Source organism: Mus musculus, chromosome 2 (assembly GCF_000001635.26).
Source record: "Mus musculus strain C57BL/6J chromosome 2, GRCm38.p6 C57BL/6J".
In the NCBI taxonomy this organism is placed as follows: Eukaryota; Metazoa; Chordata; class Mammalia; order Rodentia; family Muridae; genus Mus; species Mus musculus.
In genome coordinates, this window is record NC_000068.7 from 164,990,858 (window position 1) to 165,013,738 (window position 22,881).

The 22,881-nt window shown below is 50.7% G+C and overlaps 2 protein-coding genes and 1 pseudogene across 7 annotated transcripts in view; 1 reads left to right on the forward strand and 2 right to left on the reverse strand.

Annotated features, from left to right (window-relative positions):
- Positions 1–8,874, forward strand: part of Slc12a5 (solute carrier family 12, member 5) — a 38,886-nt gene extending 30,012 nt beyond the window's left edge. For 2 of the 3 annotated variants that reach the window (NM_001355480.1, NM_020333.2), the window contains exons 18-26: positions 1,454–1,649; positions 2,783–2,952; positions 3,123–3,254; positions 4,073–4,180; positions 5,250–5,372; positions 5,465–5,661; positions 6,007–6,021; positions 6,253–6,386; positions 6,523–8,874. In NM_001355480.1, the coding sequence (NP_001342409.1) occupies positions 1,454–1,649; positions 2,783–2,952; positions 3,123–3,254; positions 4,073–4,180; positions 5,250–5,372; positions 5,465–5,661; positions 6,007–6,021; positions 6,253–6,386; positions 6,523–6,614 (1,167 nt within the window). In that variant the 3' untranslated portion in view covers positions 6,615–8,874. The remainder of the gene's footprint in view (positions 1–1,453; positions 1,650–2,782; positions 2,953–3,122; positions 3,255–4,072; positions 4,181–5,249; positions 5,373–5,464; positions 5,662–6,006; positions 6,022–6,252; positions 6,387–6,522) is intronic. The other variant, NM_001355481.1, reaches the window with a different exon arrangement.
- Positions 8,875–9,495: 621 nt separating this feature from the next.
- The window catches only part of Ncoa5 (nuclear receptor coactivator 5), a 34,519-nt gene continuing 21,133 nt past the window's right edge, over positions 9,496–22,881 (reverse strand). The window contains exons 2-7 of one of the 4 annotated variants that reach the window (XM_030250665.1): positions 21,979–22,305; positions 19,594–19,730; positions 18,466–18,592; positions 13,240–13,439; positions 11,782–12,102; positions 9,496–11,314 (exon numbers count right to left, since the gene is read on the reverse strand). In XM_030250665.1, coding sequence (XP_030106525.1) covers positions 10,725–11,314; positions 11,782–12,102; positions 13,240–13,396 — 1,068 coding nt within the window. In that variant the 5' untranslated portion in view covers positions 13,397–13,439; positions 18,466–18,592; positions 19,594–19,730; positions 21,979–22,305 and the 3' untranslated portion in view covers positions 9,496–10,724. Of the gene's footprint in view, positions 11,315–11,758; positions 12,103–13,239; positions 13,440–18,465; positions 19,731–21,978; positions 22,306–22,881 lie in introns of all 4 variants that reach the window. The other 3 variants (XM_006499369.4, NM_144892.1, XM_017317897.2) reach the window with 3 other exon arrangements.
- Gm19133 (predicted gene, 19133) lies at positions 14,035–16,131 on the reverse strand (annotated as a pseudogene).

Below are 22,881 nucleotides of genomic sequence, written 5' to 3' on the forward strand. Positions count from 1 at the left end.
GGACAGCCAGGGCTACACAGAGAGACCCTGTCTCAAAAAAAAAAAAAAATGAATGAAACAAAAACAAAAACAAATTCAAAGATCTTGTAGGAGGAACCCAGGGCCCAGAGAGGCATGGCAGCTTTCTGAAGTCGCAAGGCTGGCTGGAAGTCTAGCCAGGATTTGCACATGCCCCCGGCTCTGGGTCACCTGCTTTTGTTACATCCACAAAGGAGCTTACAGAACCACTGTGAGTGGGGCACGGACTGTAGAAGTGTCTAGAACCAGTGGGTAGAAGAGGAAGTGGGCTCTACCTAAGACTCATGCCTGTCTTCCCCTCAAGGTTGTAGCTGGGAGTAGAGAGAGAAAAGGGGGCCTAAAGGAGGTGACATGGCATGGGGAGGGGCACCCCTAATGGCTTGTGACAGTTGTTGTTTCTGCCTCACTGAGCCGTTCACACCAATCTATCAGGACTTGGAGCTGGAGGCCCCAACTGGTCAGGACAGCTCAACATGGACTAGCAGAGAGCATGCTGGGTACCAGGCACTAGGCTAGGCATGGGGCAGAGCAAGAGACCAAGTGCAGGCTAGGCACAGGCTACATCCACACTCGGGAGGCTCCAGTCCCATTAGGCACCATTGAGCGCTGCACTTGGTTAATGACACCAGCTATAGGACACATTAGGGCTATGATACAGGGCAGTGTCCTGAGCCCTTTCATGAAGCGAGTTGTGTAATTCTCCTGATTCCTGAGTAGGTCTGCCCCACCATGGGGAGATAGGAGTAGAGGTTAGATGACTTGCCTGAAGCCACAGCCAGGAGGTGGCGGAGATGGAAATTAGCCTCTGTGTGTTTGACACCAGGGCAGTGGTTGAGGGCAGAGCAGTTGAAATCAGCCTCCTGGTTCGTCCGATTCTCACACTAGCAACCTGTCCTTAAGTGAGACTTTCTTTCTCTGAGCCTTGATTTCCTCATGGATAAAATGAGAGTAACAGGAACCCTTCCCTCAGTGCGGGTATAGTGTGCACTGAAAATGCTTATCATTATTTTTGCTATAAATAAATAATCATGTGTGGCCACGCAGAACATCCTGGCTTTACTGTGCTCTCGAAGGAGGGTGCTGTCTGGAGAGGGTGGCCTCTGAGTGAAGGGAGGCGGGTTTTAATGGATGACGGGGTCAGGAGCATGTGGGTGGGGCGGGAGTGGAGAGTGTGCCAAGCAAAGGGTAAGTTAGAGCAGTGGCAGCGGCGGCAGAGGCGTGGCTTATCTGTGAGGAGCAGGAACAGGGACCACAGGTGCCGGGTTGGGTCCTAGAGTTGGATAAGATCAGAGTTGAGGTTCAGGAAGATGGGATAGGTGCAGAGAGGGACAGAGAGAGGGATGGATGGGTGAAAAGATGGGAGGGAGTCTGTGAGCCCAAGCCCCAGCCCAGGGTGTCTGAGGCTGGCCCTTATAGACATATACCCTCCTCACAGTCTATCAGGCGCCTGATGGAGGCTGAGAAGGTGAAGGGCTTCTGCCAGGTAGTGATCTCCTCCAACCTGCGTGATGGTGTGTCCCACCTGATCCAGTCTGGGGGCCTCGGGGGATTGCAACACAATACCGTGCTGGTGGGCTGGCCTCGCAACTGGAGGCAGAAGGAGGATCATCAGACATGGAGGAACTTCATCGGTACTGATACAGCGGGCTCAGGGATGAAGGGCTGGCTCTGGGATGCTTTGCTTCTGAGGGTTTCCTGAGCACTGTGTGTGTGTGTGTGTGTGTGTGTGTGTGTGTGTGTGCGTGCGTGCATGCATGCGTGCGAGTCTCAGCACATACAGGTGACACCACATGCCAGCTTCTGTGTCAGGCCCTGGGGAGGAAGACAGGGTAGGACAGGGCAGAGCGAGGGCTGCAGCTTCATAGTCACTGAGGTCAGGGGTCTGAACTGTCCTAGATGTGTCCAACCAATGCTTATAGAATACTAGGTAAGTGGAGGCTTTCTCTCATGCTCTCATGTCTGTGAGTGCTAGGCTCTGTCATCTGCATGTTAGTGTGAGACAGAAACAGAGGCACAGAGAATCTGCCTGGGTCACACAGCTGGGAAGTCATGCTTGAGACAGCCAGAGGCTCTCCTGCTAACTCCAAACAGTTCTCTTTGAAGGATTCAGTGATGTCATACATGGTGGGTTCTTGATAATCAAAGGAGGCCTAGGCAGGGGAGGGCTCAAGCCTTTACCATGGAAGCATGACCTGAGTTTGATCCTGGAATCCAACTCAGAGACAGAGACAGGAGACTTCCTGGGACTAAGCTGCCAGCCAGTCTATCTAGTCAGGTCAGAGCCCTGTCACAAACCAACCAATAAACAAACACCCCCAACAAGATGGACAGCTCCTGAGGAACAGGCAAGGGTGCCAGAGACTGACATTCGCCATCCATATACATCTACATGTGTGCCCACATAAATACCCCACACACACACACACACACAGAGAGAGAGAGAGAGAGAGAGAGAGAGAGAGAGAGAGAGAGAGAGAGAGAGAGAGAGAGAGAGAAAGAGAAAGAGAAAAGAACAGGGGACATTATTGCCATTTAACAGGTGGGAAAACTGAGCCCAGGAAAGAGAGACTGAAATACTTTTTAACAGTTAAACAGCTAGTAGATGACAAGGCCTAGGTTGTGCTGGTACTCTGATAACTGGAGTTCAAGGTCAAGGTCAGACAGAGTGTGGTGGGCGCTGGATGCCTGGAGACCTTGTAGCTTTTCCCGGGTATCGGGAGACCTGGTCACGGTTGCCCTCTGGTTCTATTTTGGTCTTTCCAAGAACTGGTCCGGGAAACTACAGCCGGCCACCTCGCCCTGCTGGTCACCAAGAATGTTTCCATGTTTCCCGGGAACCCTGAGCGCTTCTCGGAGGGCAGCATTGACGTGTGGTGGATTGTGCACGACGGGGGCATGCTCATGCTGCTGCCCTTCCTGCTGCGACACCACAAGGTGGGTGCCTGTGGATGTGTGTGGTGCGGGGAAGGGTCAATGTCCATGTAGGTGTGTCCATGCAGGTCCATCCATGGGGAAGCCCCCAGGCTCTAGGCAAGCGCAGCCTTCGAGCCCTCTGCTCTCCCTTACGGGACCTTTCTTTTGGGATTCGCCGTTGATCCTTGCAGGTCTGGAGGAAATGCAAAATGCGGATCTTCACCGTGGCCCAGATGGACGATAACAGTATCCAGATGAAGAAGGACCTGACCACGTTTCTGTACCACTTACGCATTACTGCAGAGGTGGAGGTGGTGGAGATGGTAGGTCCCTAGGAGCCTCTGAAGTTCTTGAGGTCCCAGCTGGGGGCTCTTTCCTTTTGGCCACGGCACCCATCAGGGCCACTTGGATAGCCATAGCCGTCAGTGGATGATACAGGTCGCCTTCCCCTGTGAACTCGTCTTAGCCTCTTACCTACTCACCCAAGGGTTCAGCCAGCCAGCCATCTGCCGCAAGAGTAGCTGCCATGTTGAAGAGTGCTCACTCTGTGACCAACTGCTGTGCGCACTTGGCAAGTCGGAGCTCTCATGGCCTCCAGTGAGATACACACATTGATGTTTTCATTCCCAGCTAGGATATTGAGACCCAGAAAGGTCTGGTGACTGACTGCACAACACAATGAGCAGCAGAGGCAGGATTCAAACCCAGGCGGGCTGCCGCATGCTCTGTTCCCTGTGGGCACACGGTCCCACTCCCGTCTTTCCACACCCCCTCAGCGTGTCTGTGCCTCACGCTGTGTTCATTAACCTACCCTTGTGTCCGTTCACTTATCACCCCATCCATCCTGGGATGTGTTCATTCATCTCTTGTTCCCTTCTTTTCCTTCTTCATTCGCTCAGGTAATTAATTAATTAATCAATACATTCATCGCTTTACAATTTACACCCTTGCCTCTGTGTTGGGTGCACAGGGAATGAGCTGCCTGTTCTCCCAGGCCACGGTTTGGTCCCTGGCCTCCTACAGCCTTGGTGCAAGGCCATGTGACAGGAAGCTGCAGGCTGGTGGGAGGGAGGGCTCCTGCCTCCCCCACCTTGGCCTTCCTTAGTTCTCAGCTGCTGCTGCTCTTCTTCCCTGCGCATAGCATGAGAGCGACATCTCGGCATACACCTACGAGAAGACATTAGTAATGGAGCAACGATCTCAGATCCTCAAACAGATGCACCTCACCAAGAACGAGCGGGAACGGGAGGTAAGGGTCCCCTGATGAGGTGCTCAGAGCCACAAGCTACTTCAGACTGTGGGCCTGCACAGGTGTGGGAGGTTCTGGCCTGCCGTGCGCGCCTGGCCATCAAGAATGCTGTATTCACCTTAGCTGCCATCACCTTCTAATGCTCGGCTCCCCTGCTGTGGGGCTACATGGAGCTGTTGCCGCTTTTCCAGCCCCCTCACAGGGACTTTGGCATGGAAACAGACTTTCGCCTCTGTAGGAGACTTCTAGGCCCGAGGAAGAATAGTGGCTGCTAAATATGTACGGATGACAAGTTCTCAGGGGGTGTGTGCTGCCAGTGTGGGAGACAAGGGTTCATGTAACAGACTCGCCGAGTGGGTAACAGATGGGTATTTAAAGACATGGATGTTGGGTAGGAGTCAGGGGCGAGCCTCCTAGGGGCTGAGTGAAGGGCTCTCAGGAGAGGAGCTGCTGAGCACCACGGGATAAGGTCTCTTCAGTTTCAATCACTGGCCCCCTGGAGCACGGATAAAAAGATCCACTCCAGGGAGCGGAGTCCCTGGGGGAAGTGAGGGATGACAGCCAGGGCTGTGGACAGAAGGGCTCCTGGGGCATGAGTAGCAGATCCCATAGGCGAACCACGGGTTCTCTCAGGTCTCTCGGGTGGGGAGAATCTGTCTTTCAGAATGTGGCCGAGAGGTGCTCAGGGAAACGAGTGATGGGCCCTTGAAGGACAGGGGTGTCACCCAGGGTGATAGCAGAAGTGATAAGAAAGGCTGTGTGCTGGGGCCAGCCAGAGTGGCCTGGGACCATGGTGCTAGGCTCAGGCTTGCTGTGCCAGGTGTTAGACTGCTGGTTGCCAATGGCAGGAAGGCCTGGGCTCTGGAGACCAGAGGCCAGGGTAGCCATGCAGTAGGTGTTTGGTCCTGAGGCACTCCACTGTTTTTTTTTTTTTTTTTTTTTTTTTTACAATGAGTGCCACTCAGGCATGTGTGTAACCCGGATAAGCATCCACTGTAGTAATGGCTCTTGGCAGGGCGTGGGTGGTGACCCCCCAGCAGAGCTGGCACCAACCTGTGTCACTCCCCAGATCCAGAGCATCACAGACGAGTCTCGGGGCTCCATTCGGAGGAAGAATCCAGCCAACCCCCGGCTCCGCCTCAATGTTCCCGAAGAGACAGCGTGTGACAATGAGGAGAAGCCAGAGGAGGAGGCGAGTGGCTGGGGTGGTTTGGCTCTGACTAGTGGTAGTAGAAACTTTGGCCACCAAAAGTGTCACCTGCTGACCTGTCATCCCTACCTCAGGTGCAGCTGATCCATGACCAGAGTGCTCCCAGCTGCCCTAGCAGCTCGCCATCTCCAGGGGAGGAGCCCGAGGGGGAGAGGGAGACAGACCCAGAGGTGCATCTTACCTGGACCAAGGATAAGTCAGTGGCAGAGAAGAATAAAGGCCCCAGTCCCGTCTCCTCCGAGGGCATCAAGGACTTCTTCAGCATGAAGCCGTACGGGACTGGGGCTGCATGGGGGCGGCGGGGGTTGGGGGGGGGGAGGGTGGGCCTAAAGGTGTTTAATATGGCAGAATAACTGGGCAGGAAGGTCGTGATATGGCAATTTGATGACCAAGGGCAGGACTTACTTGCCTTGGTTTCCCCAGTTCGAGACTTACAGGGCCGGGCATGATGGTTCCAGGTCAGGATGCACTCCCAAGTGCAGGTGTTGAAGAGGTGAAGGTGGGTGGGGGGGCACTGCTTATCCTGGACAAGATGGTGGCTGGCTTAGCGGGGTGCCTCTTTTCCTGACCCCTCTCTTTTTCTTTCTCTCTTTGCTTCTCTTTGTGTTTCCTGAAGGGAGTGGGAAAACTTGTAAGTGTGCCACCAGCTCCATCGTCTCTCCTAGGTTTCTAGGGTCCCTCCTCCACGGAACCCTCAAGGGGTGTCCCTGGCCATTGCCCAGCTTGGAGTGTTATGGGGTTGGGGGAGGTCCCAGGCTGGCAAGCACCCGGCCGAGCAGCCAGACTCAGGCTGGGAGGGCGATCCGACCTAACTCTTCTTGGCCTGGGCTAACATCCGCACTTCCTCTCCTTTCTTCTGCAGGAACCAGTCCAATGTACGGCGCATGCACACAGCTGTGCGGCTGAACGAGGTCATCGTGAATAAATCTCGGGATGCCAAGCTAGTTTTGCTCAACATGCCCGGGCCTCCCCGCAACCGCAATGGGGATGAAAACTGTATCCTGGATTTAAGTTAAAGGGAAGAGGGAGGTGGACGGCACCATTACGTGGGTCCTCTAGCCTGGGATGAAAACCCTAGGACAGGGACGCAGGCTGAGAGAAGGCGCAGGCTGTCTCCTTAACCAGCTCTTAGACATGGAATTCTTGGAGGTCCTCACTGAGCAACTGGACCGGGTGATGCTGGTCCGCGGTGGCGGCCGAGAGGTCATCACCATCTACTCCTGAAGGCCAGGACCTGCCACTCCGGCCCGAGCGCGCCCGGCCCGCGGCCCCCAGAGCCCTCGCCGCGCCTCCCCGCCGCTGTCACCGTTTACATAAGACCCAGTTGCCCATGCCCTGGCCCCTTTCCTTCCCGCTGCCTGCAGCCCTGAGGCCTTGCCCGTCGGGGCTGACCCGCAGGGCGGCCCGTGGGCCCCTTTTCTGAGCCTGGCCTCGCCCCGCCGGAGCAGACGTTGCAATAAAGGTGGCGAGGAGGCGTGGAGAGGAGCGGAACCGTGGTCCCGCGCCGGGCAGCCCCGAGCCCGTCCCTCCCCACGCCCCACCGAGCTCCCCCCGGGACCCTGGTCGCCGAGCCCGGGTGCCGCTCGGTCGCGCTATACATAGTGTACAGGAGACATCGCGTGTATTTTTAATGTCCCCATATTTCTGTAACTAGAAACGCAACGGACTCCTCGCCACGGCCGCGCTCTCCCCGCTGCGGGCACCCAGGAAGGCGGAAGCCGGGGAGCCAGGTTTCCCTGCGCTCCCGAGCTGAGAGCCAAGTGCTTTAAGGCCGGCGCTCTCCTTTCCCTTTCCTGTCCACAGCCTGGGCTACCCTCTCCTCCCTCCAGTTCTTGGCGGACAAAGGTGAGACGGTGGCCGGCTTCGGTGGATGCGAGCTTCCAGGCGGCCAGGAGGGGAGGGGTCGCCCCTCCAGGGGGAGAAACTGAGGCCCGTGCCCACCGAGGAAGTCCTGCCCGGTGCCTTCGTGGAGGAGCAGGCGTCTCTCCTCTCTTGGCTTGCCGCCTGCTCCCCCTGTCCCGTGGCTCCTCGCCAAAGACTGAATTCGTGGAGCTGGAGGGCACACCCTCCCCAGTTTCCTTCCTGGGACAGGCTAGGGGCCAATGTCAGCCTTGGGGCCGACTCACCAGGAGGCCTCGCACAGCCTCTGATATTCCCTCTCTTGGTCCCCATTCTGCAAGTCCTGCTTGGGGACCCAGCTGCCTGGTTGTTCTGGGGCTGAGCTTTGCTGCCTAGCAGCAGGTCCTTAGCCACTGTCTCTACAGATACCAGGTCCTGGAGTATGGATGGAGTCTTACGGGCCCAGTTGTTCCTAGCGCTTCTCTGACCTTTTTCTGAGTAGAACTCAAGGCCTTTGGCTTTCCCAAACTCATCCTTGGCGCTTCCGCTCCACCAGCCCCACCTGTGTGTGTGTGTGTGTGTGTGTGTGTGTGTGTGTGGGTGCCCTTAGCCCCTTAGAGAGGCGTTTGGCTGGTTCCCTTGCCCCAGGGCACGTTACTAAGAGGACAGGCACTGCATGCTCCTTTAAGCGCCCTCTGGGACTGGGTACAGTGCCTCCAGCCCCAGGGCCCTGGCCTGTGCACCTAGTTAGACATCATGCTCACTCCAGGGCCAGGACCACTAGCTGACCTCACCACCTCTTTTTCCTTGAGCCCAAGGCAGAGAGAACTGCAGCTGGTGCCATCAAACGGCTCAGGTGTGGCCAGTGGCAGGGCTGGAGGGCCACTGCCCTGTTGCTTGGCTCAAGCCCCTCTCAAGGCTTGATGAGGACTGGGCATTCTTCCAGGCAGTAGCCATCAAGTTGGAAGTGTAGGACCTAGGGCCCACCATCCTTCAAGTCTGCCCTCCCTTGCAGTGGTTTTGCCTTTTGGGGAAAGAGAGGGGCTGGGTAGCTGGGGAGGAGGCAGCATCGACACCAATTAGGGAACCAAAGTTGCATGACCTGGGCCCAGACTCTGGTTGGCAAGAGCAAAGTTTCCGTTGATGAAAACAGCCCACAACAAAACCCCCAGTTTTCTGTGCTCCATGTGCAATATTTGTTATGAACCTTGTGTCGTTCAAGTCACCTCTATAATCACTGTAGCTAGATGTTCCATGTCCATCCAGGTGACTTCTACTCTGAGTGCAATATTTCAGTAGCCTGGTAGTGAGAAGAGTGTCGCTTCTGTTTCAGCAGACCTATGTGCAGGGCAATGCAATGCAGTCCAAAACCCTTGTAAATAGGAGAGGTTGCAAGCCAAATCAAGAGTATTTATTGTTATTACTATTATTATTAGGCCTGCCTTTAATTTTAGTGTTTCGGTATTTCGCATCCCGACTCGGTATTGATCTTGTGTTCTTTGTGCCAATACGCAAAGGAGAGGGTCAGTTCTCTCCTTTACTGTTGAATGCTCCCACTTAATGCTTTAAGGCTTTTACTGTGTTAATTTTTTAGATACCTGTCTGCACACAATGCAATAAAAATAATTTTATTACACCCTTGATAGCCTGAAGGGTACGGTTTAGATGCTTCAGGAGGAAGTCAACTTCACTGTCGGCCTATGAAGCTTTGGCTTTTTGAGACAGGGTTTCATGAAGCCCGGGCTGGGCTGGAACTTGGCCAGTTAGATGTTAGGTGGGAAACTCTCCTCTGCTTACAGAAGTGAGCACACCAGCTTTGGGGCCCTGTGCCTGAGGTAGGAGGTGCTTCCTAGGTGTCAAGTCACATGGTACCCTCTGGGAGGCAGCAACTCTCTTCTTGAGAGGAGGGTCAGGACAGTCATGCCAAGTAGATTAAAGGCTCTTCAAGGCCTCCATGTTCTGACTATAGATTATGCCAAACTCCTGCACAATGGGCAGCAACAGGCATGAAGGCAAAAGAGGAATGACAGCCATGGCCCAGAGAGGCTCTTCCTCACAGTGGCTTCCTTCCCCGTAACCTATCTTGGACACCTGCAATACACCGACTCTAGCAGCAGGCACAGAGCGTGAGTCTGCTGTAGGCATTCCTATCAACACTTCTCACTGGCGGGCAGCACAGCGAGTTTAGGCTGGGCACAGAGACTCTGCTCTTGGGGAAAGTGCTCAGCAGAGGTGCTGCTGCAGACACACCCAAGAAAGATTAGCACAGGTCTGACTTTTTCATTTTAATTAAAAAGTAATTATTTCATTTTATCAACAACACAAGAGTTCCAAAGGGGGAGGGGGACCCACCGTATAACACAAACAGATCAGAACATAAACTGCTGCCATTTGGGGACTTAGCTTTTGAAACTGGTTTGCTCAGCCTCTGGCAGGGACTGGACTGGAGTTAGCACTCTTGCCGCCCAGCCAGGCCTGACCCTCCCCTGACCTGATCCTCACTTCATTTAATGAGCAGCCTTTCCCAAAGGAAAAGGCGCTTCTTCCTCTGGCTCCATTCAGGGCAGCAGCCAGAGCCCTTCTCTAAACATCACCCTGTCTCAGAAGTTACACGAATGCTCTTCTGTATGAGAACATACCCAACTACCACAGTCTACCATCAAGTGGTCCCCGTCTCCTGCTCATCAGAAAACAGAACAAGAGTCTGAATGAAAACAAAAGCCTGGGGCTCAAAAGAAATCACGGACCACCAAGGTGTCCAGCTCCAGAGCCTGGAGCTGCCCCCAGTGCTGACTGCATGAGGTGCAGCCGGAGAGAAAGGTGCAGCTAACGCTGTGGAGAGCAGTGGGCCCCAGAGTCACAGTTCATGTCAAAGTGCCAAGAGAGCTGCTCACTTGTCTGCAGACCCTCCAGGAAAATAAAAAATACGAAACCAAACCAACTTCAAGGGACCACTCTGATGCAGTCACAAGAGTCCTCTCTTCTCTGGCTGCCACATGGCACTTCACAGTCCAGAGAAATCACTCTTGAGTCCTTGGAGTTCTATTCTCTGATGGAACAATGATGACACTGTCTGCCAAGACCACCTGGCTTCACTGGGAGCCAGGCAGGACGCAGCTCTGGCTGCTGTGGAGGTGAAAACTAAGGCTATGACCACTGCCTCCAGAAATGGTGTTCCCATAGGGCAGCTGCGCTTGGCTTCTTCCTGTTCCTCCAAATCTGCCAGGCAGGTGCCAGAGCGATCCCAGACAGAAGCTGAGCCCAGATCCCAGAACACTTATCTTCTACCCAAACAAAAGATCCAGCCCCGAATGCAGTCTAAGTTCTGATTCTGATAAGTGATAAGCAACAGCCGCAGGAAGGAGTGGTGAGAGAAACTTAGGATATTTGATGTTGACCTGGAAAGTGTTTCGAACACTTCCAAACAACTCTACTTAGGATGAAGTAGGAGGGGCCAGGGAAGGGTGGGGCTAGGAACAGTAGACCAGTAGAGCCTCAGTAATGCCTCTGGTAAGATCCCATGGGGGCCTGGGGCCGCCCCACCTGTGCTGCAGTTTGGCTAACCAGGTGGGAAAGGGCAGGGCCACTCTGAATCAGGGTGTCCAGAGCCTTTTGTACACTTGGATTGTCAAAGTTAATACCTGTGGAAGATACAGGCCTCTGGCTAGCCATGGTGCTGGCGGGTGCCAGGCGACTGGAAGGCTGACCAAAGAGCCCTTGGGAAGGAGCCCCAGGCCTAGGGCCCATGTTCCGAGCAGACCCTGCCTGTCCCACAATGTTTGGAGGCTGATTTCCTGAGGCCTGCGGTCTTTGCTGAGGCTGGCTGTTTGCTGCTGTGGAAAAATTCTGGTTCTGGGAGCTTCCGGTAGCCACTGAGGGGGATGCAGAGCTGCTGTTGGCCGCAACCGCGCCACTATTGAAGAGGCTGAGGATTTTGGCCTGAAGCTCTTGCTGGGAGGTGGGGGGTGCGGCTGGAGTGGGTGTAGCAGAAGGGAGCACTTGGCCGCTCTGAAGCGGTTGTGAACTTGGTTGTGACTTCAGCGAGGAACCCGAGGCCGCCCCGAGTGGCTGGCGGGAAATCGGGCCTGGAAGACAGAAGAGGGAGGCATCTGGTTGAGAGTGCCCCCTAAGGGCAGGAGGCCTAGCAGCCACAAGAAGAACAGCAATCACACACCACAACAATCATACAGTACAGACAGTAACATCACATTCCAAAGGGGCGGTTGCTTCCCAGAGAGCAGCCCAATGCCCAACAGAATTGCTTAAAACAAACAAAACAAATAAACAAGGGGTATCCATCATGGCTCCCAGGACGCCAACAATACTAGATAGATTAAGCCCCAGCAGCCCAACTCTAGGGAGCAGAGCTCAGCAATGAATGGAGATCATCATAACAGCATCATCAGCGTGCATGGATTGTGGGAGAAGCCAAAGGATGGCTCACTTCCCTTGCCCACCCCAGAGAACCCTGGGCATGCCACCCTCCCAACAGAGCACGGGATGAGAGAAATGCAGAGTGAGAACTTCACCTCGGCCCTGCCACGTAGCTCACCAGGCAGAGAGTCGGCGCTGCTCCTCAGGAGCCGCTCCTTCCGCTCGCGCAGGTAGTTGATGATCTTGTCCGTCTCCTCGGCAGTGAGGTATCTGTTATCTGCCAGGAGGTTGATGAGGCTCTGGATAGCTGGAGGGTGCCCTCCACGACCTCCCTCTTCAGGGCCCCCACGATCTCTTTCCTGGAGGATGGCGTCATTAGCCATTTTGGCTGCCTGTCGGGCAATCTCCTCACGTTCCTTTTCTCGACAGTCATTCTTGTAGCGCTCGTAATTTCTGGCCACCAGCACCATGGCATCTGCCTGGGGCATGTTGCGATGCTCTACAGGAGGGAATGACACCAGTCATTTTCTCCCATGATAGATCCAAGTGCCCACTGCTGTGCTTTGCCAAGCCTTTCTCAGCCTCAAAGCAGAGAAGCACTGCAGTGTTAACAAGTCTTGAACCTAGAGTGGGGTGGGCTGAGGGACAGAGCATCGCTCGCTCTTCAGTGTGGGACACACCTTCTTCCTACAGAGCTATTTCTTCAGTGGATCACAGACCTGTGGTAAAAACCAAAGGAACACAACAGCCTCCCACAGTGTCAAATAGGCCACTTGGGGAGCTGCTGGGCAGCCTCCACACCGCAGCAGGAGGCTGGAGAGTCTTGTGTGAAGCCTGGCTCCCTGCTGTGCTCAGGGCAGAGCCACTACAGCTTTTTAATTCATCAGTTCAAAAGTCATGGACTAAGATTAAATTGTAACCCTAAATAACCACCTCTTCTTAATGGAGCAACAGGACACTGAGGACACTTCTTGGAACCTTACATAAATATCTATACACAAGCTAAGGACAGCTCCTCAGAGACAATTCTACCAAACCTGTGACTATGGGTGTGAGCGCCTGGTCAACAGAGATCATAGGCAGGTGGAAAAGGGGTTAGGCTTAAAAGCCACAGTCAGGGCACCGATGGCTGAGTCTCAGTGCTTGGGCTCAAAGCACTCCAAGAGCCTTCCTCTAGTGGACCAGAGCCTCTCCTGTCAGTTTAACTACTCTAGCACACTGACAGACAGCAGCTTGTCTGTGAGAGCCTCATCCCTGGGAGCACATTTCAGGTAGCGGATGCCTAAGCCAGACCTCACTGAGAGCCAGGTGTACACAGGGCTTCCCAAGAGTCCCTTCAGTGATGTCCCGCTGGTGGTTTGAGATGGGACACAGTGCAAGAACTAACAAATGAAAACTATATGAGCACTACTAATCAGCCCACCTCTCCACAAGAGCTGGCTGTTGACAGTTGGCCAGCAAGTCTAGAACAGTATCAGAAAACACCAAGGAAAAGATCAAAGTCTTTTCCACAGCAAAGGAAGGGGCTGCCACAGTGGAACTGAACCGTCAGTCATTTCTCAAAACCCACTTCTCATGGACTGGGCACACAATCTGTGCTGGTGACTACCTCTGGGAATTTGGACTACCTCTGTACCTTGTGGTGTTCCGAACATGATGTTGACTGTGCAGGAACGGTGAATCTGGTGCTGCTGGGTGATGACAATGGCGAAGGGAGAGCCTCCTCTGCTGACATCCTCCAGCGCTTGTGAGAGGGACACCTCTGTGTTGAGGAAGATCAGGTCCACGACCATGCCCAGGTCTCGCACCTTCCTCCCCACAGACTCAGCATAGTCTCTACGAGAACAAACAGGACCCAGGTGAGCACTTCCTCGCCACAGCTCAAGCTGTGAACTTCTGAACCTTAGCCAGCTGTCCTCCTCAGAACTCAGACTTTAGCCTACATAGTAGTACCTTCGGGTTTCTAGAATAATTTTAACTAGTGCTATGGGCACGCAGGAAGTAGGCACTAGAGGAGAACTTGAGCCGCCTGCCTCCTCCCCACCTCATTGCCTGTGAAAGCTGATTCTGACTGGACACGGTGTCTATTCAGAAGCCTCGCAGCCGGCCAGCCCTTGGGAAGATCAGCACTGTTCCCTAGTACTCTGTAAAGCAAGCCCTGAGGAGGGTGCTTCCTGCTGAGCTTAGCTTAACAAGCTGTTACCAGACGACTATTTAATGGTTAGAGGATGAAGTGACACTCGAAAAAGCATCACTGGCTTCACATCGATGCCAGAGTCACCAGTCTCACTTAAAAGGGAGAAGCTGCAGCTTCATCTTCAGCCACATGCCACCCAGATGTTTAGCACTGCCCAACTCCCACTCAGAAAAAACGACCTCAGAGGGTGAAGGGCACCGAGCATGTGTGTCAGTGTGACTCCTGGCGAAGCCTGTCTGCTGCTTCCATGTGTGATGTGTAGTCACTCTAAAGGGCACTTGCCACAGCAGTGCTGGTACAGTCAGGAGTGGACTCTCACCCAACAACAGGCAGCCTGAGCATCCTCTAGGACCTTCTAGACTGCTCTAGGGAGCTTCCCACTGAAGTCACAGGATAGGGGCACAGCTCCAAACACTAAGTAGCCAGGTTCTCCAGATCTGCCTTGCCTCAGCCTGCTTCGTGCCTTAAGGTCTCTCTCCATAATGGACTGGTCAGGTAGCTCTCCATGGGGTCTTTTGCCATTTTCTAACCCCTAAGGCTGAGTTGTCTCTCAGGTGTTGAGCCTTTATGTTTTTCCATATTTGCTATCTACTCATATGTGCTCATGACAGCAGCATGATGCCACCAAGAGAGCTGACACACCACCTTTGACCTTTTCCCTAAGAGATCTTTTATAATTTTACTAAGTCTTCAAACCTGGTCTTCTATTCCTGTTCCAAGCAGTCTTTGGTACCTAACACATCTTCCCCTCCAAATTCTTCAGCTATGGACACAATGCTGGTCCATCAGTGAGCTCAGTCACACAGGTCACTCTGAGCCTCTCCTTGATGACGATCCACAGAGGGCTCCCAGGGAGAACACAGATGTGTTTCTAGTTTTCTTCACTCTGATCTTTAGAAGAAACCACCTTATCCCCAGAAGTAGTGTCAGAAAAAGTGAAGACATCTGACTTGGAGAGTCTTCATCCACTCTGACTTACAGGTTTTCAAAACTGCTCATAAAACTTTTTGTAGCTCTCTTTACCCTCTACCAGTTTATTTACTACATTTAAAAGGTTTCTATTTATATGCCTTGTCTACCTGTGTACCTTGAACCCCCTTGTGTCCCAGGAGGCCAGAAGAGGCCACTGGATCCTCTAGGACTGAAGTTAGAGAAGGCTGTCAGCCTCCATGTGGTGCTGAGAAATGACTGCAGCTCCTTTGGAAGAGCAGTCAGCTAGTGGTTGTTTTGTTTTGTTTTGTTTTTTTGAGACAACACAGGGTTTCTCTGTGTAGCCCTGGCTGTCCTGGAACTCACTCTGTAGACCAGGCTGGCCTCGACCTCAGAAATTCACCTGCCTCTGCCTCCCAACCAAGCATCAGCGAGTGTTCTTAACTGTTGTGTTCGCTCTCCAGTTCTTCTGCCAGTTTAATGAACAAGAAGTTCTAAGCATGTTTTTTGTCCAAACTCTTTCTGATAGCTTTTCAAATTAGGTGTGCTAATGAGAGGCTGCCTTGCGGCTATGTGGCTGTGCTCTTCCCAATGGCTGGGGAGACCTAAGGAGAAGCTTACTCTGACACCACCAGGACTTCTGCCCCCCAAAACAGGCTTTGTTTTTAATCAAACTCTTCTCTGTTTTTGGTATTTTGAGTCAGGTTTTTTCTGGAACTCGCTCTGTAGACCAGACTGGCCTCAAATGTAGATCCGCCTGCCTCTCTGCTTGGATGGTCAGACTCCATTCCCCACTGTGCCTCCCACAGTCCTCCTCTTCTCCTCATCACCCTCCTCCTCTTCTGCCTCTTTCAATGAACTAGCAGTGTGCGTTGTGGGCTCTAGCAGACTGTCTTCCTTCTTCCCCCTCTTCCTTATCCTTAGCCTCATCACTGCCGATGCTCACATTCCTTTCTTCATGAAGACTGTAACGGGATAAGACTGAAGCTATTTCTTCACAGCCTTATTTGTCTTCATCCTGAGGCAGTGGAACCTTTGTCCTGTGACCCCTAGGTCCCTGACAGTCCTATATGTCAACAGTCTAGGCTTAATGGTCACGTTGTTCATCAATATCATGTTTGATGATTGAATAAAAACCAACACCTACTGGGCAATCATAAGGGGCTGCACTGGCCTGCATGAAAACTCTGGTCCTAGACTTGAAGTAAAGCCAAGGTCCCTAACGAAGGCGATGGCACTAATGTGCAGCTCCTCCCTAGGGTCTAGTTTACCAGGATCTGTTAACCTTTCATATCTGACTTTGTTTAGAGCATCTGATGAATTTGTTTGATTAATGATCAATGACATTGATTGGGCAGTTTCTACCTGGAAGGTCAAAGTCTCAACCTCTTTCTCCTCCATCAGCAGGGCTTTATTTACACTGGCTACACATACTACATATGCAGTGTAGCAAGCAGTCCTGGGATTCTGAAACAAGACAGGATTCCCCTGAATGTGAAGTAATCCTACCCTTGCTCTCCAGTGCTGAGACTACAGCATCAGCACGACTGGCTGGTACCTCTCTTCTGATTTTCTAGTCTACGACAACTGCTTTCTAGGGCCTGCTGTACTCTTCAATTCTCGGGGAGGCAGTATGGGAACACAGTGTGCTTGGATGGTAGAAATGTGAGCCTGGATTCCAATTCCAGCATTTACTTATAAAGCTGTTGTGATGCTTTGCATGTCTGGCCCATGGGAAGTGGCACTCTTTGGAGGTGTGGCCTTGTTGGAGGAAGTGTGGAAGTGGGCTTTGAGGTCTCCTATGCTCAAGCTCCACCCAGTGTGTAACACAATCTCCTCCTGCTACATTCAGATCAAGATGTAGAACTCTCAGCTCCTTCTCCAGCACCAAGTCTGCCTGCATGCTGCCATGCTTCCCGCCATGATGACAATGGACTGAATCCCTGAAACTGTAAGCCAGCCCCAATTAAATGTTTGCCTTTATGAAAGTTGCTAAGGTCACGGCATCTCTTCACAGCAATGAAACCCTGACTAAGACAGAAGTGAAGCTACGAGTAGGACCTTTAACTCTTACCAAACTTGGAGCCAGTAACACAGGAACATGACTTAGTTCCTGTCATTTGATTTTGCCTCCAATTTAAATTAACTCTCTGGTCCTTCCCCTCACAGGACTCATTATCTTTATAGTTCTGTCCCCTCCCTCACTAGTCTATGAGGCCCCATAAGCAGAAGTGGCTAAAGTACTTGCTTGTTACTACTACAGTCCCATGCACACATGCACAGACTCCTACTCCTTGCTAAATGACCCACATAGAACTATAGTGAAGATTACAAATCGTTTATGTAAAGCACCCAGTAGGCAACATGGGGTAGATGCTTAGAAAATGATGACTACTTATTTGGTACTTGTGAACTCTCACCTGCTGGCTGGTGTCTTAACAGATTTCCTATCTAGCCACTGCTCCTTTGAAATGAGCTTCTGTAACTGTACAGGGCTAGAAAATATACAGATTTACTAACTACATCAGAAGGAGAACACAGCTCAAGACAATTGTGAAAGCTTAACAGAGTGGAACAGTGAGGTGTCAGGACTCTGACCTGGTTAATGAGGTCACCTAACACTTCTGTAGGGCCAAGCTTTCTGAAGTCCTACAGGATTCAAGGCTGCCCCTTGTGGAAGTGGGTGGGGGAGATCTATTAGTTTTCTAGACTAGAATATACTTCCATTCTTAGTCTCAGTTCACATGATTAGCAAGGCTAACCTCATCTCTAAGTCTATGGTATATAACCCGGCCCTAGTCAGTCACAGCACTCTGGGCCCCAGTCCACAGTGACAGCATCAGCATTGGGAGTTACAGTAAGCTAGCTTAGTCTCAGGAGAACTCTAAGATGTCTGGTAGCACCCTGGGAGGGACGGCTGCAGAGGGAGGACTCAAGTCTGGCCTGCAACACCACATAAAAGGTGGGCGTGACCAAGCACGTCTGTGATCCCACAGAGACGGGAGGACTGTTGGTGCTTTATGGCTGATAACCTAGCAGAGAACCAGTAGTTCTTTCTAGGTTTGGAAAGAGGCCCTTTCTTTTTTCTTTATTGAGTTTTTGAGACAGTGTTTCTCTGTAGTCCTGGCTGTCCCGGAGCTCACTCTACAGATCAGGCCATCCTTGAACTCAAAGAGATCTGCCTGTCTCTGCCTCCTGAGTGCTGAGATTAAGGAAGTACACTACCAGTGCCCACTAAGAAGTCCTTTCTCAAAGGAATAAGGAAGGAGGAGAGCCTATGCTGTCATTTGGCTTTTGCACCATCCATACACTTATGTGCATGTACATACACACACACACACACACACACACACACACACACACACACACACACACACACACACACACACACAGCATCAGAAAAGAGAAGCCTTGTCTTTAGTAGGTTTGCTAAGCTAAGAAGATACATGTCTGAAGTCACTGTAACTCTGACTCTTCAAGTAGAAAACATGGTCAGGAAGAGGGCAGAAGCAAGGAAGGCAGCACCGAGACACTGACAGGGGGCATGTCTTGCGCACAGTTGGACTTTAGAGGAGGCCATGTTTGAACCTTTATGTTGGGTTTTCTGTCACTGAGTGGAAGAGCTCTAGCTTAGGCTCAGATAATAACAGTGGGGCAGCCAAGTCGGTGCGCCTCTGGAGCTGCTGAGCACCGACCCCTTTCCATACCGAGGAGCAACAAGCACGGGCTTCTTACTTAGTCTGTTTGTTGACCACAATAACTGAGCAATCCACAGGCCTCTCAGCATCAAAGCGTCGCTGGATCTCCTCAAAATACCGACGATAAAGCTCCTCTCTACGTCGTTCCTCACGTTTCAAACGCTCTGCAAGACACCAGCAGGGGAAACATAAGGGCTGTCCTTCTATAATGCAGTCAGACATTCTGAGTTAATCCCCAGGTCTCTCATTCGTAACCATATTTTACTTTTTTCTACTATCTTAAATCCATCAAGATAAAACCTTGGGTGACAGGCCACAGCCACTGTAATGCTTTATATAATTCTACTACTAAACTGACCAAGAAAAGAAGTTAGTTATGTTTTAAAAAGGTGGATCACCCAGTGTGGTGACTCATGTCTGTACAATTCCAGCACTTGGAAGACTGAGGCCAGAGGACTGCAGAGTTCAAGGTCTGCCTAGCTTAACACAGTGACCTCCAATCAGCAAGGTCTACTCCTGTTTAAAAAAAAAAGAAAAAGTTGGACAAGATGCCAGGGAGGTGGAGCCAGGCCGGGATTATAGCAACTTTCCCAAAATCAGCAGCTGTCTATCTCTCCGACACTGGACTCTGTCATTCTTCCCAGTTCTCTAATGTTTCTAATGTAAATTTGTCTGGATTTTCTTTGAAGCAAACAAACAAACAAACAAATCAAATTTCCCAATTCCCAGTATTAGTTAAATGGGCAAGAGTAGATGAGTTTCCCCCCATCTCTAATTGGCCAGTACAAAACAGTTTGACACTCTTTGCAGATAGTCTTACCTTTAGCTACCTAAAGAAGCTACCTAGAAGCTGTTAGGTAAGAATGACAAAGACACATGAAACCCCACCCCGTAAGTGTGGTCAGTTACCTGCAAAACAGTGACAAGGCAAGGAAGTCCCAGCCCCTTCACCTGCAACCTTCTCCTCATTTGTCAACATTACAATTTCTCATTTCCTGTAGGATGATTAAACTACAAGATAATGCTAATTTGCATTTAAAAATCAACATTAACATCTGTGGACTGCCTGGCTGAATCACTGAGCCCTTTGTGTAGAGGTGCTGGTGTCCACAAATCTTTGGTGACTTCCCCCTCCAGTAATGGGAACACACTGATGCGGCTTCACCTTTTGCTCGAGATTGACTCTCTGGGCCAGGAGGGCCCCGTCCATCAAAGCTATCTCTGTACCGGTCAAAGTACGAGTCATCCTTCCTCCGGCAATAGTCATCCACCCTCAGATAACGGTCATATGAGCCTTCTCTCCTGAAAAGTCAAGGACAATTTCTCATGTTACAACTCGGCCCTATGTGGCAAAAATCAGATGGAGAGAATGCTTCAAAACTCAAGTCCGCCAGGGCAGTCATAAGAACTACCATGCAGGGTTATATGCAGGACGTGTTCACAGTCTCTGGGGCTGTGACTGATTAACTTACCTCACAAAACGACGAGGACTTGAGATGAAGAGAGATGGGATACAGACAGCACTTGGGCAAATGAAAAACAGTTGTTGGACGAACCATTTTATACCTTCTCCATCTCTCTTCCCTGCGCTTTTAAAAAACTGCTGTAGAGTATGTATCAATAACTTGTCATTATAGTCTTTTTTTAGGCAGGGTCTCCTGTGGCCTTGAGCTTGCTCTATAGCTAAGGCTGCCTTTGAACTCCTGTTCTCGTGCCTCATTTCTCTGTGCTGCGATCACAGGTGTGTATCACCAGTACTTTAAACCATCTAAGTGCACCCTCACCTGCACTGTAACCCCAGTGCCATGTAGCTGTCACCACTACCCATTTCCAATTGTTAGATAACCTCAAACAGAAGTCTACATAATTTGCCTGCTTTCCCCAGCCCCTGACAATATGTATTTCTTAACTTTATGGATTTGTCTATTCCAAAGATGTCAAATAAGTGGAATTACATGGTAGCTGTTGTGCTTTTTTTTGGTGTGTGTGGCTTATTTTATATGTTTTCCGTGTTCACCTCTGTCTTAACATCTATCAACATTTCATAAACATGACTGAACAACCTTCCTATCATTTGCTGATGGGTATCTGGGTTCCGTTGCCTTGTGGTTTATATGGCTAGTGCTGCTATGCACACTCACACATGACTATATGAATCCTCCTCAACTCTTTAACACTGTGTATGTGGTGTTTGTACTGAGTGTATAGAGACCAAAGGTTGGAGTCCTGTGCCTTCCTTGACCACTTTTTAAAAAAATATTTATTTATTTTATGTATATAAGTACACTGTCACTGTCTTCAGACACACCAGAAGAGGGCATCAGATCTCATTACAGATGGTTGTGAGTTACCATGTGGTTGCTGGGATTTGAACTCAGGACCTCTGGAAGAGTTGTCAGTGCTCTTAACCACCGAGCCATCTCTCCAGTCCCTTTGATCTCTCTTAATGTTATTCTTTGAGAAAGTAAGAGAGTCCCTCATTGAACCTGGAGTTCATCTGTTTGTCAAAGATGGTTGGCCAAGAACTCCAGGGATCCACTTGTCTTCTACCGCCTTAGTGCTGAGGCTACAGAGGCATGCACCATGCTTGGTTTGTCTGTGGGTACTGGGGATTAGCACTTTGGTCCTCCTGTTTGTGCAGTAGATACCTGACTGGCCAAGCAGTCTTCTTAGAAGCCCTACATTTTTGAAGTTTTGAGGAACTCCTGAACCATTTTTCACAGTGGTTTAAACTAGACTTCTTGCCTCATCTCCCTGTGCTAGGATTACAGGTATGTACTACCACACCTGGACATGAACCGTCTACCCATCCAAGTATAAGAAACTGTACTTATCTTGCTAATAAATATTTTCTGTGTCTTTCCTGAAAGTCACCAGGTGTGAAATGGGTTCTCAAGTGGCTTTCATTGGCATCTGCCTGATGACTTATGGTATGGACCATCTCTCATGCATTTCCTGACTACCCGTACATCTTTGTGTTCTTGCATGGCCAACCTAATTTATGCTCCATTTGTGCTTTCATTTGTACAGCAGCGTCTTTCACAACACAGTTAGATCCAGATGCTTATTGGATTTTCTGTGTAGCCCTGGTTGTTTTCTAACTCAGAGATGTGCCCGCCTCTGCCTCCCAAGTGCTGGGAATAAAGGTGTGTGCTACTGATGCCCAGTTCCAGATGCCTTTTTTTTTTTTTTTTAAATTTGTTTATTTATTATATGTGAGTACACTGTAGCTGTCATCAGACACACCAGAAGAGGGCATCAGATCCCATTACAGATGGTTGTGAGCCACCATGTGGTTGCTGGGATTTGAACTCAGGACCTCTGGAAGAGCAGTCAGTGCTCTTAACCGCTGAGCCATCTCTCCAGCCCCTCCATATGCTTTAAATAAGTACAATACATCAGTTATTCATACATTCAGCAAACGTATTGAGTACTACTTGATAAGAACAGGAAATATAAGGTTACTCACGTAGAGTTCTCAGAAAGTGCATCCAAATACACCTAAGAAAGGCCTCTAATGAAATAGCAGACAGGCTATCTCTGTACATACCTGTACAAAGGGTCTCTGGAATCTCTTATATCTCTGTATCTGTCATACACAGGGTCTCGATGATCTCGAAAATCTCTAGAGTCTCTTAGATCACGAAAGTCCCGAAAATCCCTCAGGTCCCGGGCTTCACGTACACTTCTGCTGTCTCTGTGATCCCGAATGTCCCTGCTGTCTCTGCGGTCCCGCAAATCCCGAGGATCTCGAATGTCTCTGCTATCACGGGCATCCCGGCCATTTCTGCCATCCCTGGGTTCTCTCCTTGGACTTCCTCGAATTGGAGAGCGATCACGCCTTGTATCGCGACTATCTCCAAAGCTATAGGGATCCCTGTGGGAGTTAGCAAAAACATACTAAGAGAAAGAAACTTTGGGTAGCCAACCCTTCAGCTCTGTATAAGAGAATGCCACCTCCCTCCAACTATTTTTCTCTAAAGTACAGCATTCAAACAGTGAGACCCTTACTACAAATTTTAGGAAATCACCCATCTTGTTAGGCCTAGAAGGTTCTAGAACCTCAATATGCATGAACAAAAGCTGGAGTATGAGTAGTTATCAGGCTTTAGGCGTAACTCAGCTTCTTAAACAAGCTGAGTTATCTCCTCAGTTACAACAGGTTTTCAAAGGGAAAGCACTTTCCCCTAAAGTCTATTTTATTCTATTACCAGTATATGAAGAAGGCTTTATAGGTCAGAACTACTGGGGCTCAGTAAGGGCCAAGGTTCATAAAGGAAAAGCCAACTGTTCAGCTCTTTATGGGAGAAAGTGCCACCCTTCAAGTCTTTCCTCTCCAATACAACACTTCGACACTAAGAGCTAGAATTTTAAGGCCAGTCATCCCATCTGTTGATATCCTGCTCAGATACAATCTCATACAAAGGAATCAATGAAAGAATTTTTAAAGTAT